General features: G+C 39.2%; 3 protein-coding genes across 3 annotated transcripts in view; all 3 read left to right on the top strand.

The window, feature by feature from the left end:
• Nucleotides 1-8,084: 8,084 nt before the first annotated feature.
• LOC122703755 (regulator of microtubule dynamics protein 2) overlaps nt 8,085-15,226 on the top strand; it is a 60,061-nt gene continuing 52,919 nt past the window's right edge. Inside the window, exon 1 of the mRNA XM_043918214.1 lies at nt 8,085-8,548. Coding sequence (XP_043774149.1) covers nt 8,097-8,548 — 452 coding nt within the window. The 5' untranslated portion in view covers nt 8,085-8,096. The remainder of the gene's footprint in view (nt 8,549-15,226) is intronic.
• On the top strand, nt 9,873-13,582 carry LOC122703760 (60S ribosomal protein L27-like). Its single transcript, XM_043918218.1, has one exon. It carries the CDS (start codon nt 10,273-10,275, stop codon nt 10,603-10,605), a length of 333 nt encoding a protein of 110 aa, XP_043774153.1. The 5' UTR covers nt 9,873-10,272; the 3' UTR covers nt 10,606-13,582.
• Nucleotides 11,458-15,092, top strand: LOC122702542. Its single transcript, XM_043916125.1, has 2 exons — nt 11,458-11,531; nt 13,580-15,092. Exons 1-2 carry the CDS (start codon nt 11,458-11,460, stop codon nt 14,541-14,543), a joined length of 1,038 nt encoding a protein of 345 aa, XP_043772060.1. The 3' UTR covers nt 14,544-15,092.

Genomic DNA, 15,226 nt, shown 5'->3' with positions numbered 1-15,226 from the left:
AGACATTTCTTTCAGACCTCCTTCCTAGTAGAGGCAGGTGGAGTCATTCCTTCTCTTTCATGGCATTCCTACAACAATGCCTGGCAAATACAGCTCCTCTTGTTTTACTATTTAGTTTTAACTTTGCCAAAGATCAATGGCTACCACTATGTGAGCTTCTACCTCTCAGATAATTTTTACTGCTCAGGAAACATAATCAAGGGGAAACAGGTGCCACATAGGCATATGAAAGAATCTGGCTATTTTACCCTACTCTCTTAACGTGAAGAACAAGTTAGCACTTTCTTTTGGAGCGGAGGGTTGGCAAGGCACTGTTCTCAGCCCATATTCCACGTTTTTGTTGCAGACCTCTTCTGCGATGTATGCTAGGGAAACAGTGGTGAACAACTGAATGGACTCCTGGAAAAGCTTAAATCTCAAGGTGCTTCAAACCTTTTAAGTGTTATCGAAGAGACAGCTGAGTTTCTTTAGGAAAAAAAATCTTGTTAAGAGAGAAACCTATGTAAACCTGCTAGACAGGTTTATATTATATTGTATTCTGTTTACATAAAGCAAACATTAGCATTATATTGTAATATCCTTGCAAACCACAAGATGTGAACAAAAGTGGTTCTTAGAAGGGACTGCTTTACAGTTCCAAATCTTAGATGCTAAGTATTAGCCTGTAGTCTTCCAAAATATAACATTGCTTTAATAAAATGACTTTGGGGCTTCCCAGGTTGCTCAGTGGCAAAGAATCCACTTGTCAATGCAGGTGACGCAAGAGGAGAGGCTGGTTCCATCCCTGGGTTGGGAAGATCCCCTTGAGGAGGAAATGGCAACCCACTCCAGTACTCATGCCTAGAATAGTACTGGAAAGAGTCTAGCAGGTTACAGTCTCTGGGGTTACAAACAGTCAGACACAACTTAGAGACTGAGCACACACACACATTAGTTTGCTGTCTTCCAAAATATAACTTCAGTGCAGCTCAGTTCAGTTCAGTCGCTCAGTCGTGTCCGACTCTTTGCGACCCCATGAATTGCAGCATGCCAGGCCCCACTGTCCATCACCAACTCCCAGAGTTTACCCAAACTCATGCCCATCGAGTCGGTGATGCCATCCAGCCATCTCATCCTCTGTCATCCCCTTCTCCTCCTACCCCCAATCCCTCCCAGCATCAGGGTCTTTTCTAAGGCGTCAACTCTTCGCATGAGGTGGCCAAAGTACTGGAGTTTCAGCGTCAGCATCAGTCCTTCCAATGAACACCCAGGACTGATCTCCTTTCGGATGGACTGGTTGGATCTTCTTGCAGTCCAAGGGACTCTCCAGAGTCTTCTCCAACACCACAGTTCAAAAGCATCAAAGCATAACTTAGTTTTATTAAAATGACTTGGCTAGGCTTACTTACTTTTGAATATAGCTTGCCTAAGGCTCAAAAACTTCCCTGGTGGCTGAGACTGTAGTGTCTGCCTACAATGTGGGAGATCTGGGTTCATTCCCTCAGTCCGGAAGATCCCCTGGAGAGGAAATGGCAACCCACTCCAGTATTCTTGCCTGGAAAATCCCATGGATGGAGGAACCTGGTGGTCTACAGACCATGGGGTTGCAGAGTCAGACAGGACTGAGCGACTTCCCTTTCACTTTTCCCTTTCAAAGCTCAAAAAACATTTTATAGTCTTAAAGGTCCTATAGAAGCTCCATTAGTAAATAGTTTCATATGGATTGTGAAATTAGTCTTCTGACTACAGAGCAGTTTTTTGGTTGTTTTTGTGGGGTTTTTTGATAAATAGGAGTGCATCCATTTTTAATTCCATTCAACACACTGGCAGGAAATCTACTACTCAAGACCATGTTTCCTGCAAGCCTAAATTTAAAGCTCAAAGCAAGGACAATACAGAAAGAGTGAGTGTGCAGTTTTTAGTAGTTCATTTGACAGAATTTTATTTTCATTATATTGACACAAACCACAGAAGGTGAAGCTGGATAAAATCTCTATTGTTAAGCATCTGAGAAGAAAACGGTTTTTACCTAAAGGCAACTCAGGACCATGGTGGGGATTGGGGGAAGGACAAAGGAGAGGGTAGGAAGAACTGAGAGAATTAACTGAAAATACATAATTACCATATGTAAAATAGATAGCAAGAGGGAATTTTCTGTCACAGGGAGCTCTGTTCTGACACAGGGAGCTCAACCCACTGCTCTGTGACAACCTAGACAGGAAGGATGGAGAGGAAGATGCAGGGGATGTTCAGGACCCAGAAGATACATGCATACCTGTGACTGATTCATGCTGATGTATGGCAGAAACCAACACAGTATTGCAAAACAATTATCCCCGAATTAACAAAAAATACAAAGTGAGTTAAAGTTAGGATAACTTGATCAGTAATTCACACAAGACATCCATGTTTGACCCTGTCATGTGGAAGGTTCAAGATTATATCTAGAAAACGGTAGAGAAAAAGGATGATACTAAGGCAAGGAGGTGGGTTTGGGGAGCCTCAGTGACGGACGAAAGCGCGCCGGGGGCAGCAAGAGCGCGCCGAACCTCCGCGGGTGGCTCTGAGCCAGGGCGCGGTGGTCAGGGCGGGGAGATGAGTTTTGGGGGAGGCGACAACCGGGCGGCAAAGTCCGTGCGAGTCGAGGCGCCCGATGGGGCGCACTTGTCTCCTTTTGTAAAAGATGCGCCGGGCACCCGCTCCGGTGAGTTGACCGCCAGCGGGAAGAGGCGGGAGCCCGCGGGGCGAGTGGAGCCGGCCCCTCCCCCGGCGCCTCGGGTAGCTGGGTCAGGACGCCCCGGCCGCGGCGCTGGACCTTGGGACTCGGAAGCTCCCGGACTACTGTCCGCCCGCCGCTTCGCTCCCGACCACCCCGCCAGCAGGTCCCAGGTCTCCGACGGCAGAGAGACCAGCGCCGCGAAAACAGGTGCGTGAGCCGGCTGGCAGTGTGCGTCTCTGCCGGCCGGGGTGGGACGCGAGCAAGGGCCGAGAGCCGAGGGCCCAGGCGGCACTTCCGGCGGCGGCCACCGCACTTCCGGGTCGTGCAGGCGTCCTCTCGGCCGCCGCATTGCTGGTGGGCATCCTCCCGCTGGCCCGCGATGCTGTGTATTTTTGGGGCCGCAGAGCGGGTTTACAGCGGCTTCCTCCAGCGCCGCCTTCGACCCCAGAGGTCGCCAGTATTTCCGCGCGGGCCCCCGGCTTGGGGTGCGTGGGGAGCGGGCAGCCCGGCGGAGGCAGCAGACCCAGCTGTTTCCGCCGGAGACACTTGCCTTCCTCTCACTTGAGCTCCCTGGGTCTTTCTTATCTTTCAGCTTTCGGCAAACGTTTTTTGTTTTGTTTTGGCAAACTCGGATTCTCTACTTGTTTTACAGAAAATGAAGGCTAGATTTTTTGTTCGACAAACATTTGCAAATAAGCCAAACATCAGGGAGCCCGAAATAAAGAATTATTAAATAGGAGAAAAAAAGTGAAAACCGAATGAAATATGAGTATTAGAATTCACTTAAGAAGTATCGAGTTATCCAGGTCGCTGTGGGGAATCTAATCGCTAATTCAAGGTCTCAGAGAATTCCCTTAAGCTTAAAACTCATGGTCACTTGTAACCCGTACTGTGTACTTTACCCTGATTTGCACAAGTTTTCATCCATCTTCCGAGTTTATCAGAGTTCTGTATTTTATGTATTTCCCCGCTACGATCTGCTGATGAACTAAGTGAATGTATATGCTAAATATTGTTTGAAAGCATTGTAAATAACTTGGTAAAGCATACTTTCCATATCTGAAAATTAATTTTAATTGAAACTAGACCATGAAAATTAAATGTTTTCTGAAGTTAATTTTTTATGACATGTTCTACAAAGTAATTTTAATGTAGAAGTTTCTGTAGAATCAACATTTTGATGATTTGCTATTTAAGCAGAATTCTTAATTCTCATCTCTGCAAATAATCTTTGATTATGTATTACATATTAATTTTAAATACCAATAATTAAATTATATCTTATTGTACATTATTATTAGCACCTTACAAATTGAAACATGTGGTAGGAATAATACTTAGCATCTGATTAATCTGATTGTCTAATTTCTCTCTATATACGTGTATCTGTATTTTAAACCAAGATTTATTCTTTTTTTCTCTCTTTTTATCTTTCTTTCTTTCTTCTGTGCGATCTTAGTTCCCTGACCAGGCATTGCTGGAGGCCCCAGCAGTGAAAGCACTGAGTCGTCACCACTGGACCAAAAGTGCTGATTCCTAACCACTGGACAGCTAGGCAACTCCCTAGTCAACATATTTTTAAATTACTGTGTTTTTATAATAAACTCAAGTGTCTACTACTAATGTGATAATTAAATATTAAAGTTATATAAATGATGTAATATTAACTTTGAAATTAAATACTGCAGGCAAGCAGGTGTTCTATTACTCTCCTCTGTTACTCTTTTTAATGAGCTCCTTTTTTCAAATTAATTGACTTAGCACATTCATTTTATACTGATATAAAACTCTGACATAGTGTGAGCTATTATTCTCTAGTTGTGGTTATTTGAAACCAATACCTGCTGCATTGATTCTAGCTTTTTTCCCAGTTGATTTTCATGGTTCTGAAGTCGTATTTCAGTTCTGAACATCTCTGCCCACTCAGCAATTCTCCTTTATGTCCTTGTTGATGCTTTCTGAATCTTCATCATGCAACAGTACCAGGAGTTATCAAGGGTAACAGTTCTCATTCCTAGTTGGGTAGCCTCTGGGTAAATGACTTGATGGCTATGTGCCTCAATTTGCTTATCTGCACAGTAGAGATAATAGTAAGACCTGCCTCAAAGAGATAATGTGGGATTGGTATAATTTCTAAAGAAAGGGTCAAACAAAATTTGATAACTCTTTCTCACCTATTAAAACCTGGTACCATCTCAGGAATAAGATCTTCCTTGGTAGATCTTGACTTCCATTTATTTACTTATTAAATTAAAAAATAATTCAAATGAGGCTATGTTTTTGTTTTTTTTTTGAGGCTATGTTTTTTTAATGTAAAGTTCAAAGAAGGCCCAGCAGGAATGGGCCAAGAAAGCAATCAATAGGAAGAGTTCTTTTAATAGACCTCAACGTCAGCGTGTGAACAGCCTGCATTAATCTTTGTATTGACAAGAAAGAGCTAAGATGGTCAAGCTTGACGCCCAGTGATTATTAGATGTGATGTAAATATTAAATCATGAACATATAGTGACTTTTCTTGTATCTGTTGCCTTTTTGTAATACACTTTTAAAATAATTTAGTTTGTGATATATTTTTTTGTTGAAATAAAATCGACCAGCTGATAATAATTACCTCCAACTTTAGGTCAAGTTACAAACTGGTGTGAATCTGCTGCTGGTGTGTTTCCTACATAGGATGGGAGTGGACAGATGGTTAGAATTAGAGTTCACATTTATAATGATTAGGTAAATATACTTTTTGCTTAAAAAGATAGTGATGTGCTTCCCTGGTGGCTCAGATGGCCTGCAAAGCAGGAGACCTGGGTTTGATCCCCTGGGTTGGGAAGATCCCCTGGAGGAGGGCATAGCAACTTACTCTAGTATTTGAAACCAATACCTGCTGCATTGATTCTAGCTTTGATTGATTCTCTGTCCCATGGACAGAGGAACCTGACAGGCTACAGTCCATGGGGGCTCAAAGAGTCCGACACGACTAAGCAGTCCCTTATCCTTTGTGCCGTTGTTATGCTACTTTCTTTCTTCTACATCTGATAAAAATCTCATGATGTTACTGTCATTTTTGCTGTAATAAGCAAGTATTTAATGAATCAATCTTAAAGTGAGAAAAAAAAAGACATATTTTGCCACGTTTGCCACCACTGGTGCTCTTCATCCTTTGTATAGATCCATAAATTTCTGTGGTTATCATTTTATTTCTGCCTGATGAACCCCATATAAGCATTCCTTATAGTGAATGGCTGCTGGTAATGGATTCTCTCAACTTTTCTTTCTTTAAAATAGTCTTTAAAATATTAAAATAGTTCAATATTTAAAATAAATATTTAAAAATATTTAAATATTAAATTTATTTAAATTTAAAATATAAAATTTAAAATTTAAATAAATAAAATTTTAAATTTAAAATTTAAAATGTAAAAAAAATTAAATATTAAATAATATTTAAAATAGTATTTTAAAATTTCTTTGTTTAAAATACCCTCATTTTTGAAAAATATTTTACTGGGTATAGAAATGCAAGTTGAAAGTTTCTGTCAGCACTTTCAAAGGGTCACTCCATTGTTTTCTTGCTTGATTTGTTTCTGAGGTGACATCTCTGAGACACTGTCTACTGTAATCTTATCTTCTTTCTCTGTAAGTAATTTTTTTTTTTTCCCCATCACTGGCTACTTTTAAGATTTCTTTATTACTAGCTTTCAGCATTTTAATAATGTTTGGCCTTGGTTTAATATTATTTTTCTTGGATTATGTTGATCTTCTTGGATGTTTGGGTTTATAGGCTTTGTCCAACTTGGAATTTTTTTTGGCCATTTTTCCTTTAAGGTTTTTTTTTTTGGTACCCCTGCTTCCTTTTAACTATATATGTTTTAGACTGCTTGATACTACCCTATAGGCTCTACTTGGGTTTTTTGTTTAGTCCTTTTTTTTTTAAATATGTGTGCTTTTTGGATCATGTCTTAGTCCATTTACACTGCTATAACAAAATCCTGTAGATTGGGTGGCTTATATACAGCAAAAATTTATTTCTCATTATTTTATAGTCTAAGAAATCCAAGATCAAGGCACTGGCAGATTCAGTATCTTGTGAGGGCCTGCTTCCTGGTTTAGAGATGACAACTTCTTGCTGTAACTTTATGTGGCGGAAAGATTTATACTGTTGTTTTCCTTTAGGGGCCTTCTGACTTTAAGAACAGTGATAAGCAATAAAACTAGTGAAGAGGGGATAAAGTAAAGAAAGATTATGGTGCATTTTGTCAAAGTAGCTGAGGTTATGTGGAATTAGATGGGCCAGAGCTTAGGTCTTTGATGCAAAATGGTGCAAGTTCAGTACGAGGAAGGAGTCAAAGAAATGAGTTTTTTGTTACTTTAAAAAGAAGTGAACATTTGAAAGAAAATAAAAGCATTAAGGCTTCAAACAGAAGTAGAACTATGACTGAGAAGCAGAAGAATTCCTGGTCAGAAGAAGAAAGGAGGTGAAGCCTGCACATTCATTAGTGTCTCTGCTTTCTACGTTGAATAAAGCAGAGATGAAGTGGGTACAACTATGCCAAACCTTTATATTATATATCCCAAAGCCCATTTTAAAATGTTGTTGATCACTCTAAATTGGAGTACAGAATGTGAACTAGATGCTAAGGAAAAGCTTTCTCTTGGACTTTCCTGAAAGATTACGTAAAACCCAGACGTTAGCACACTAGTTACAGTCCATAGCGTCACGAAGTTAATTTTATACAAATAAGAGGTTCAGATACAGATAGGCATAATTTGAATTCTTAAATAGTTTTTTTCAGAAATTTATAATGATGCTTTTACCTCTATCATACCCTTTAAAAATACATGACAAAGAGTAAATTTCAGATCAGATGTATAGAATACAGATTCTGAATTAAAGTTGATACTTTACACTGGTTGTCAGTAATATCCTTAAAGGTAGTATTTCTACTCACCCACATACATTATAGAGGCAATTTGGTTTTTTGTTGTCGTTTAGTCACTAAGTCGTGTCCAACTCTTTTGCGACCCCATGGACTGTAGCCTGCTAGGCTTCTCTGTCCATGGGAGTTTCCAGGCCGGAATACTAGAGTGAGTTGCCATTTCCTTCTCTAGGGGATCATTCCGACCCAGGGATCGAACCCGTGGTTTCTGCCACATCTCCTGCACTATATGTGGATTCTTTACTGCTGAGCCACTGGGGAAACCCAGATAGTAATTGCCATATAGAGACAATTACTCATAATTTATTTTAGTTTGTGATTTATCAAGTGTTATTAAATTTTTTGTGATGATGCAGACTTGATTTTTGTTGATGGGGAAAAAAAACTAGTATTTTCATCCTCGGCAAAGACAGAAATAATGTTCATTTACTTTTTTTTTTTTTAATTTTAGAAACAAAACCTGAGAAATGCCTCATTCCATAAATAGAGAAATGATACTTGGCATTGTGGTGGGAACTGCTGGAATCAGCTTGCTGCTTTTGTGGTATCACAAGGTTCGTAAACCAAGGACAGCAGTGGATTTACCTAAATTTCTTTCTCTGGGTAATTCACTTGATTTGATGACTTTGCAAGATGAAATGCCTAGTGGCCAAGGAACAACAGCGATCTTTCAAGGAAGGCAGCTTCAGATACTGGAGAAGTTAAATGAATTACTGACAAATATGGAAGAACTCAAAGAGGAAATCAGAGTTCTTAAAGAAGCCATTCCAAAGCTGGAGGAGTATATACAAGGTGAACTTGGAGGGAAGGTAACTGTTCACAAAATAAGCCCTCAGCACAGAGCTAGAAAAAGAAGGCTTGCCACAGTTCAGAGTTCAGCAACCAGTAATAGTTCAGAGGAAGCAGAAAGTGAGGGAGGGTAAGTTTCTTTAAAATGTTTTCTATGTTAAATTGATTCTTTATTGCTATTATTTAGATATTTTCATTATACATTCCCAGTCACATATGCTGCTACTATTTAATAACAAGCCATAAAAAGGAGTGATTATTTTGGCTTATGTTATAATTAAAACCATATTCAATGGAGGTCAGTATTTTAGTTTAGAGCTCATTGACAAAGAGAATATAAGTAACTTACTAGTGCTGGTGGTGTCACATGAGTATGAGGAAGACAGTGATCGTTTGCCAAAACATGTAACCTATTTTTAAATGTGACCAGTCTCTGACCCCTTATGTAATTAAGAACTATCCAATAAGTGGTCTAATAAAACTTTCTGTGATCATAGAAATGATCTAAATCTGTCTGCCCAGTATGGTAGCCACAAGCCATGTGTAACTCTTAAGCACTTGAAATGTATCTTGTGCAGCTGAGGAACTGAAAAGTTTTAATCTCATTTTATTGTAATTAATTTAAAATTAAACAGCCACATGGCACCAGTGGCTACTGAATTGGGCAGTATAGACCTAAAAAGAGTTGAGAACGTACAAGTGACTCAGTTCCATCCTTGCATGGGACAGTTCATTGGATTCTAAAGTCAAGGCATGAATAATATCCTTGGGGGGAAAACAAATGATTTATGAAAAAAAGGAATTGTCCCTGACTAGTGTTTCTAAGACTCTTGAGAGTCCCTTGGACTGCAAGAAGATCCAACCAGTCCATCCTAAAGGAGATCAGTCCTGGGTGTTCATTGGAAGGACTGATGCTGAAGCTGACACTCCAGTACTTGGGCCACCTCATGCGAAGAGTTGACTCATTTGAAAAGGCCCTGATGCTGGGAGGGATTGGGGGCAGGAGGAGAAGGGGGTGACAGAGGATGAGATGGCTGGATGGCATCACCGACTCGATGGAGGTGAGTTTGGGTGGACTCCGGGAGTTGGTGATGGACTGGGAGTCCTGGCGTGCTGTGATTCATGGGGTCGCAAAGAGTCAGACACGACTGAGTGACTGAACTGACTGACTGACTGACTGAGTGTTTCTAAGGAGTAAAATAGGGAAGTAAGTAAAGATGCACTAGTGAATGTAACATAGCCTGAAATTCATTAGGGCAAGGATCCTATGTTTTCATCATGGTATTCCTAACACCTGTTTTTGTGCCTACCACCATGTGTATGTGCTAAGTCACTTCAGTCATGTCTGACTCTGTGACCCTATGGACTACAGCCCATCAGGCTCCTCTGTCCTTTGGATTCTCCAGGCAAGAATACTGGAATGGATTACCATTCTCTTCTCCAGGGAATCTTCCCAACCCAGGAATCGAACCCTCCATCTTCTGAGGCTCCTGTATTACAGGCAGATGCTTTATTGCTGAGCCACTGGAAAAGCTGAGTAGATGACAATAACTATTACTTAAATTAATAGACGATCTGCTGAATATAGAATTGGGAGGAGGAGGAGGGATCTAGAGAAAGGAAACAAGGAGAAGGGATTTAAAGGTAATTTCATACATGAAGAAATGTAAATGATTGATCAAGTCTTTTGAGATCAATACTTCTTGTTGTTCAGTCCCTGAGTCGTATCTGACTCTTTGTGACTGGACTGCAATATGCCAGGCTGTCAATCTTTTACTTGTATTGCTCTATCAAACCATGGGTTTAAAATAATTATTTAGTTTTCTGCTGTCATCCTGAGTGGTAGCTGCTGAAATGAGCAAGTTCACGAAACCCGGGAACGCGATGCTGGCCCTGGCCAGTCACTACGAAGGACACAAAGTGGTCACCGTGAAGAACATTGGTGACGGCAGCTCAGACACACCCCACAGACATGCTCTGCTGGCTGGAACTAATCGCTCTCCCTGCAAAGTGACAGCTGCCTCGGCCAAGAAGAAAATCGCCAAGAGGTCAAAGATCAAGTCTTTCGTGAAAGTTTATCATTATAATCACCTCAGGCCCACAACGTACTCTGTGGGTATCCCCTTGGACGAAACTGTTGGCAACAAGGATATCTTCAGAGACCCTGCTATCAAATGCAAAGCCTGATGAGAGGCCAAGGTCAAGTTCAAGGCTAGATCCAAGACCAGCAAGAACAAATCGTTTTCCCAGAAGCTTCAGTTTTGTCTGGCTTCTTCAGTCATTAAATCCCACCCCACCCCAGGCCAAAAAAAAGGTATTATTTGTATCACAGTGTTATATAAAGCTTTAGAAACCTCCCTTTCAAAAATTAGATTTTATTTCAGTTTAGGTTAAAGTAATACCCCATAATAAAATTCATTGTTTGTCCATTTCATTTGGGCTTTAAGAGACTACATGGGCCATACAGCCTTGCTCACTTAATAGAATTATCTAGTTTTTAAACTCATGTATTCTAGAAGAACCATTTGTTCTTGCTGGTCTTACACTGCCCTAAAAGTCCTCTGTGCTCTGCCAGTTTATCCCTCTTTCCCCTTTAACCCCTGGCAACCTCTGATCTTTATACTTTCTCTACTGTTTTGCCTTTTCTAGAATGTCATATTGTTGCAATCATACAGTATGTAGTCAGTTTGACTTCTTTTACTTAGTAATATGTATTTAAGTTTCCTCTATACTTTTTCATAGTGCATTAATAGCACATTTCTTTTTAGCACTGAATAATGTTCCATTGTCTGGATATACCGCAATTTATCCATTCGCCCACAGAAAGACATCTTGGTTGCATCCAAGTTTGAGTAATTATGAAAACTGCTGCAATAACCATTCATGTACAGGTTTCTGAGTAGACATAAATTTTCATCTCGTTTGGGGAAATACCAAGGAGCATGATTGCTAGATTGTATGGTAAGTATATGTTTAGTTATGTTGAAAGCCTCCAGTTGTGTTCCAAAGTGGCTCTACCATTTTGGATTCCCATAAGCAATGAATTCCTGCTGCTCTACATCCTCACAAGCATTTGGTGTTGTCAGGGTTCTGGATTTTGACCATTCTAATAGGTATGTAGTAACATTACATTGTTGTTTTAGTTTATATTTCTCTAATGAAATATCATGTGGAACATCATTTCATATGCTTATTTACCATTTGTGCATCTTTGGTGAGGTATCTGTTAAGGTCTTTGGCCCATTTTTAAATGAGACTGTTCATTTTTATATTGCTGAGTTTTAAGAGGTCATTGTATATTTTGGATAACAGCCCCTTTTCAAGGGAAATAGTCTTTGCAAGTATTTTGCAAATACTTTCTCTTAGCCTGTAGCTTCTCATTCTCTTGACATTATCTTTCTCAGAGCAGAAGCTTATCAGTTATTTCTTTCATGGATCATGCCTTTGGTATTGTATTTAAAAAGTCATTGCCAAATTTATCTAGGTTTTCTCCCATGTTATCTTCCAGGAGCTTCATAGTTTTACATTTTATGTTTAAGTTTGTGGCCCACTTTGAGTTCATTTTTGTGACGGGTGTAAGGTTCGTGTGGCCTCTGTCTCCAGGCCATTCTCTGGTTTGTGATGAGAAACTGAAGAATGAGGCAGTGTCTCCCTCTCAGACTAACAGCAGATTGAACAGATTTGGTTACTGCTTGCTCTGAAAGTGGGGGATTCCCTGAGCGTGGTGGTGCCTTCTTTGAAAGGCAGCTCACTTGATATTAAGAGTCTCTGGGCTCTCCGCATTGCCCTTGTGGGTCCTGAGGTCAAGGAGAACCAACATAAATAAGCGGGTGATCACATTGCGTAATTTGCTGTGAGTAACAAAGTCCTCTGTCTCTTATGCAAGAATCGTGAGTCTCCTGCCAGCAACCATGAAACAGGAACAGATTAATTCATTTGAATGTTGGGTAAAATTGGGTTATAAACTGACAGTGGTATGGTGAGAATTAGAGAGATTTGAAAAGGATTTATTCAAGGGTTTCCCAAAGAAGGTTGTTAGAAAGGGAACAAAAGCAAGATGTAGTATTACAGTAAACAGGATATGGAGAAGCTTGTTGAGGGAGTGTTTTATGTCATAGGTGGAAAAGGAACAGGATAGTATTCTAATAGTTTTGTTAATCTTGCCTTTAAATGGGTTACAATATAACAGCAAATCTCCATAATCTGTGCATGTGGTCCATGTAATCAGATGCCATGCTTTATTGCCAAGATAAATTTAGCTTTCAAGTTAGAATACACATTCCACAGTCACATGAATTGCAGTTTTTCAGAAAGATGAGCCATAGAACAATTTTATTTTAAACTGACGTCATTAGATTCTAGAATCTGCTATCATCATATTCTGTGTTATTGCCATGTTAATTCTATATGCAGCTTAAGCATTCAGCATCTAACCTCTTCCACCTACACAGGACATTTTTATGGCTAAGGATGATGGCTTAGAAAGGAAGGGAAAGCTTTGCTTTGTATTAAATTCAATATGGGAAAATGCTTAAGGTAAGCCTTTAAAAAGAAAACAAAACACATCTTCATATGTTTCATGTGCTAAAGAACATTGAAATATTCATAAACCAAGCTTTAATGCTTCCTTTAGTTTCCCACAGTGACTGAATATCTGGATATTTATCTGAAATATTCTCTCCAGAGAGGTTCTGCTTTATCTATGATTAATATTTTAAAATAGCATTAGCCAGTGGGGTATAAGTTTATTGTGCTTATCAACTCCTTCAAATCTGTTAGTTCAGTAGTCTCAAACAGATATTATGACTTAATTATTTTCAGAACAGGAAGTTCTCCGTTTGCCTACAGGGAACCCTTTTGCTGTGGTGCCCTCTATTATGTTTTTCCCTGACCTTTCTTTCTGCCTACCACCCTGAGTCTTTCCATTTATCTTCCCAAGGTTTAGTAGAGTGGGCAGGTACCGTGTAAGTAGTTAGAAATAATCTTTTAGACTTAGGCATTCTTTGGGGGTACATCTGGGTAACCATCAACTTCACCTGTCTTAATTTCTTATTCCCTGTTTCCATATTGATAAGGTAGCTATTATTCTTCAGGACGCTTGGCAGGTTTCCACCTGTGTTCCCTGTTCTTTTTTCCTCATTTGACACTTTTCTCACTCCAGTTGCTGCAAAGAGGACCAGAACTGCCAACCAAAATGTCCTGCAGATCAACTTACTTCAGACCTCCTGCATCGTGGAGCCTCTTCTGTTATTCAACCAACAAAATTTCTTGATTTTAAAGCAGCTCGTCCTTCTCCGATGCTTAAAGGCATTTCACGTAAAAGAAGTAAAATTTCCTCGTCTTCATCAAATATGCCTTTTTACCCAGATTTCCTTGAAAGAAGACGTTCTTTATTTCCTAAATTTCAGAAAAGCAGTATGTCCTTTCATTCTGTACAAAGTAGAGCTAACTTTGATTCTGAAGAAAAAAGAAGCTTCAGTGATTTAAAGTCGCCCTCAGAACACTTTCGCTTTAGATCCAGAAGTATTTTCTGTACCCCGAAACTAAGCATAATTTCCTGTTATGAGAATGCTAGTACTTTTGATGCAAGTAGTTCATGCATATTTAATCCAAATGAAGTTGAAATCATTTCTAAAAACTCGAATATTACTGGTGCTGAAAAATATATACACTCTTATCCTCCTGAATGTAACACTACCTATTTTATGAATTCTAAATCAAAAATGAATTCCTCTGCCGGTTGGGACACTGTTGCTACCTTGCATCAAAGCAAAGCAACCATGCTTACTCTTCCAAGTATTATTTCCTACTCCTCTGAACAACGTGGAGTTGACAATGATATTCAAGAAAGAGACCAGTTAAGGAGCAATTCTGTTTATCCCACTTCTCAAAGTCACAGTAGAAACACTTTTCCAGCTATGGTTCAACAGCATCCCTCTCAAAGTGTAACTTGCCCTGTTCTCAATAACGTTGAATTTACTTCATTTTATAAAAATGCTAGTGGCTTTGCACTACCTCAAAATGAAGTTACCTCAGATCCCTTTGAAGACGAAAACAATGCTCTCTCATTTAAAGATGAAGACAAATCTTCACTTAATGAAATTCCTAAAATAAGGTCACCTTAGACTTTACCCTCTCTTGGAAGGGCGGCTCAAACCAGATGCTCTCCCTGCAGGCAGAGTATATAGGCTGTAGAAATCACTGCTTGGCTTTCAAGAAGTCTCCCTTGCTAAGCTTCCCTGCACTTTCTGAAAAAGATTTCTACATTGCAGTCTAAATTTAACGTTATTTTCTGTATTTTTTAAAGATAGTTTATTAACATTGGAATATGGAAGTCAAAGATTATTCATCTGTTTCAGGCTTTTAACAGATTTACTGCTTACCGACTGCCTAGTCCCAAATTTCTGAGTTACTGTTGTAATGCTTTTGTGGTCTGAAAATAACATCAAGTTTTGATAAATAGGTCTTCTAAATGTATTACATTCTTAGAGAGTTTAACATCTTCTTTTATTCTACTTTAGTCATTAAAATAGTATTCCTATATAATCTATATATCTATATTAGTTTACTAATTCCTATTTATATCGGCCTTCCTAGCCCTATTTCTCATGCTAGACATCCCACTGATAGACAGTGTTTTTATACTACACAAGGATCAAATCATAAATAAAAACATACTGTCAGAAATAGAATATATTGAAACCAGATATTTTAATTAAATAGTTTTAATACACATTTGTGTATGTATATGAGAATTCAGAAAACTCTGAAATCAGAGATTTTTATGACTATTTTTTAAAGTGAAAAT

This window comes from Cervus elaphus, chromosome 11 (genome assembly GCF_910594005.1).
Source record: "Cervus elaphus chromosome 11, mCerEla1.1, whole genome shotgun sequence".
Classification (NCBI taxonomy): Eukaryota; Metazoa; Chordata; class Mammalia; order Artiodactyla; family Cervidae; genus Cervus; species Cervus elaphus.
This window is presented reverse-complemented; position numbering and strand designations above follow the sequence as displayed.

What these genes read in the sequence shown, in the direction of transcription:
- LOC122703760 (XM_043918218.1), top strand. Translation starts at nt 10,273, where the DNA reads ATGAGCAAGTTCACGAAACCCGGGAACGCGATGCTGGCCCTGGCCAGT.
- LOC122702542 (XM_043916125.1), top strand. Translation starts at nt 11,458, where the DNA reads ATGAATTCCTGCTGCTCTACATCCTCACAAGCATTTGGTGTTGTCAGG. An exon ending in GATTTTGACCATTCTAATAG is followed by an intron (nt 11,532 to 13,579) that starts GTATGTAGTAAC and finishes TTCTCACTCCAG; the next exon opens with TTGCTGCAAAGAGGACCAGA.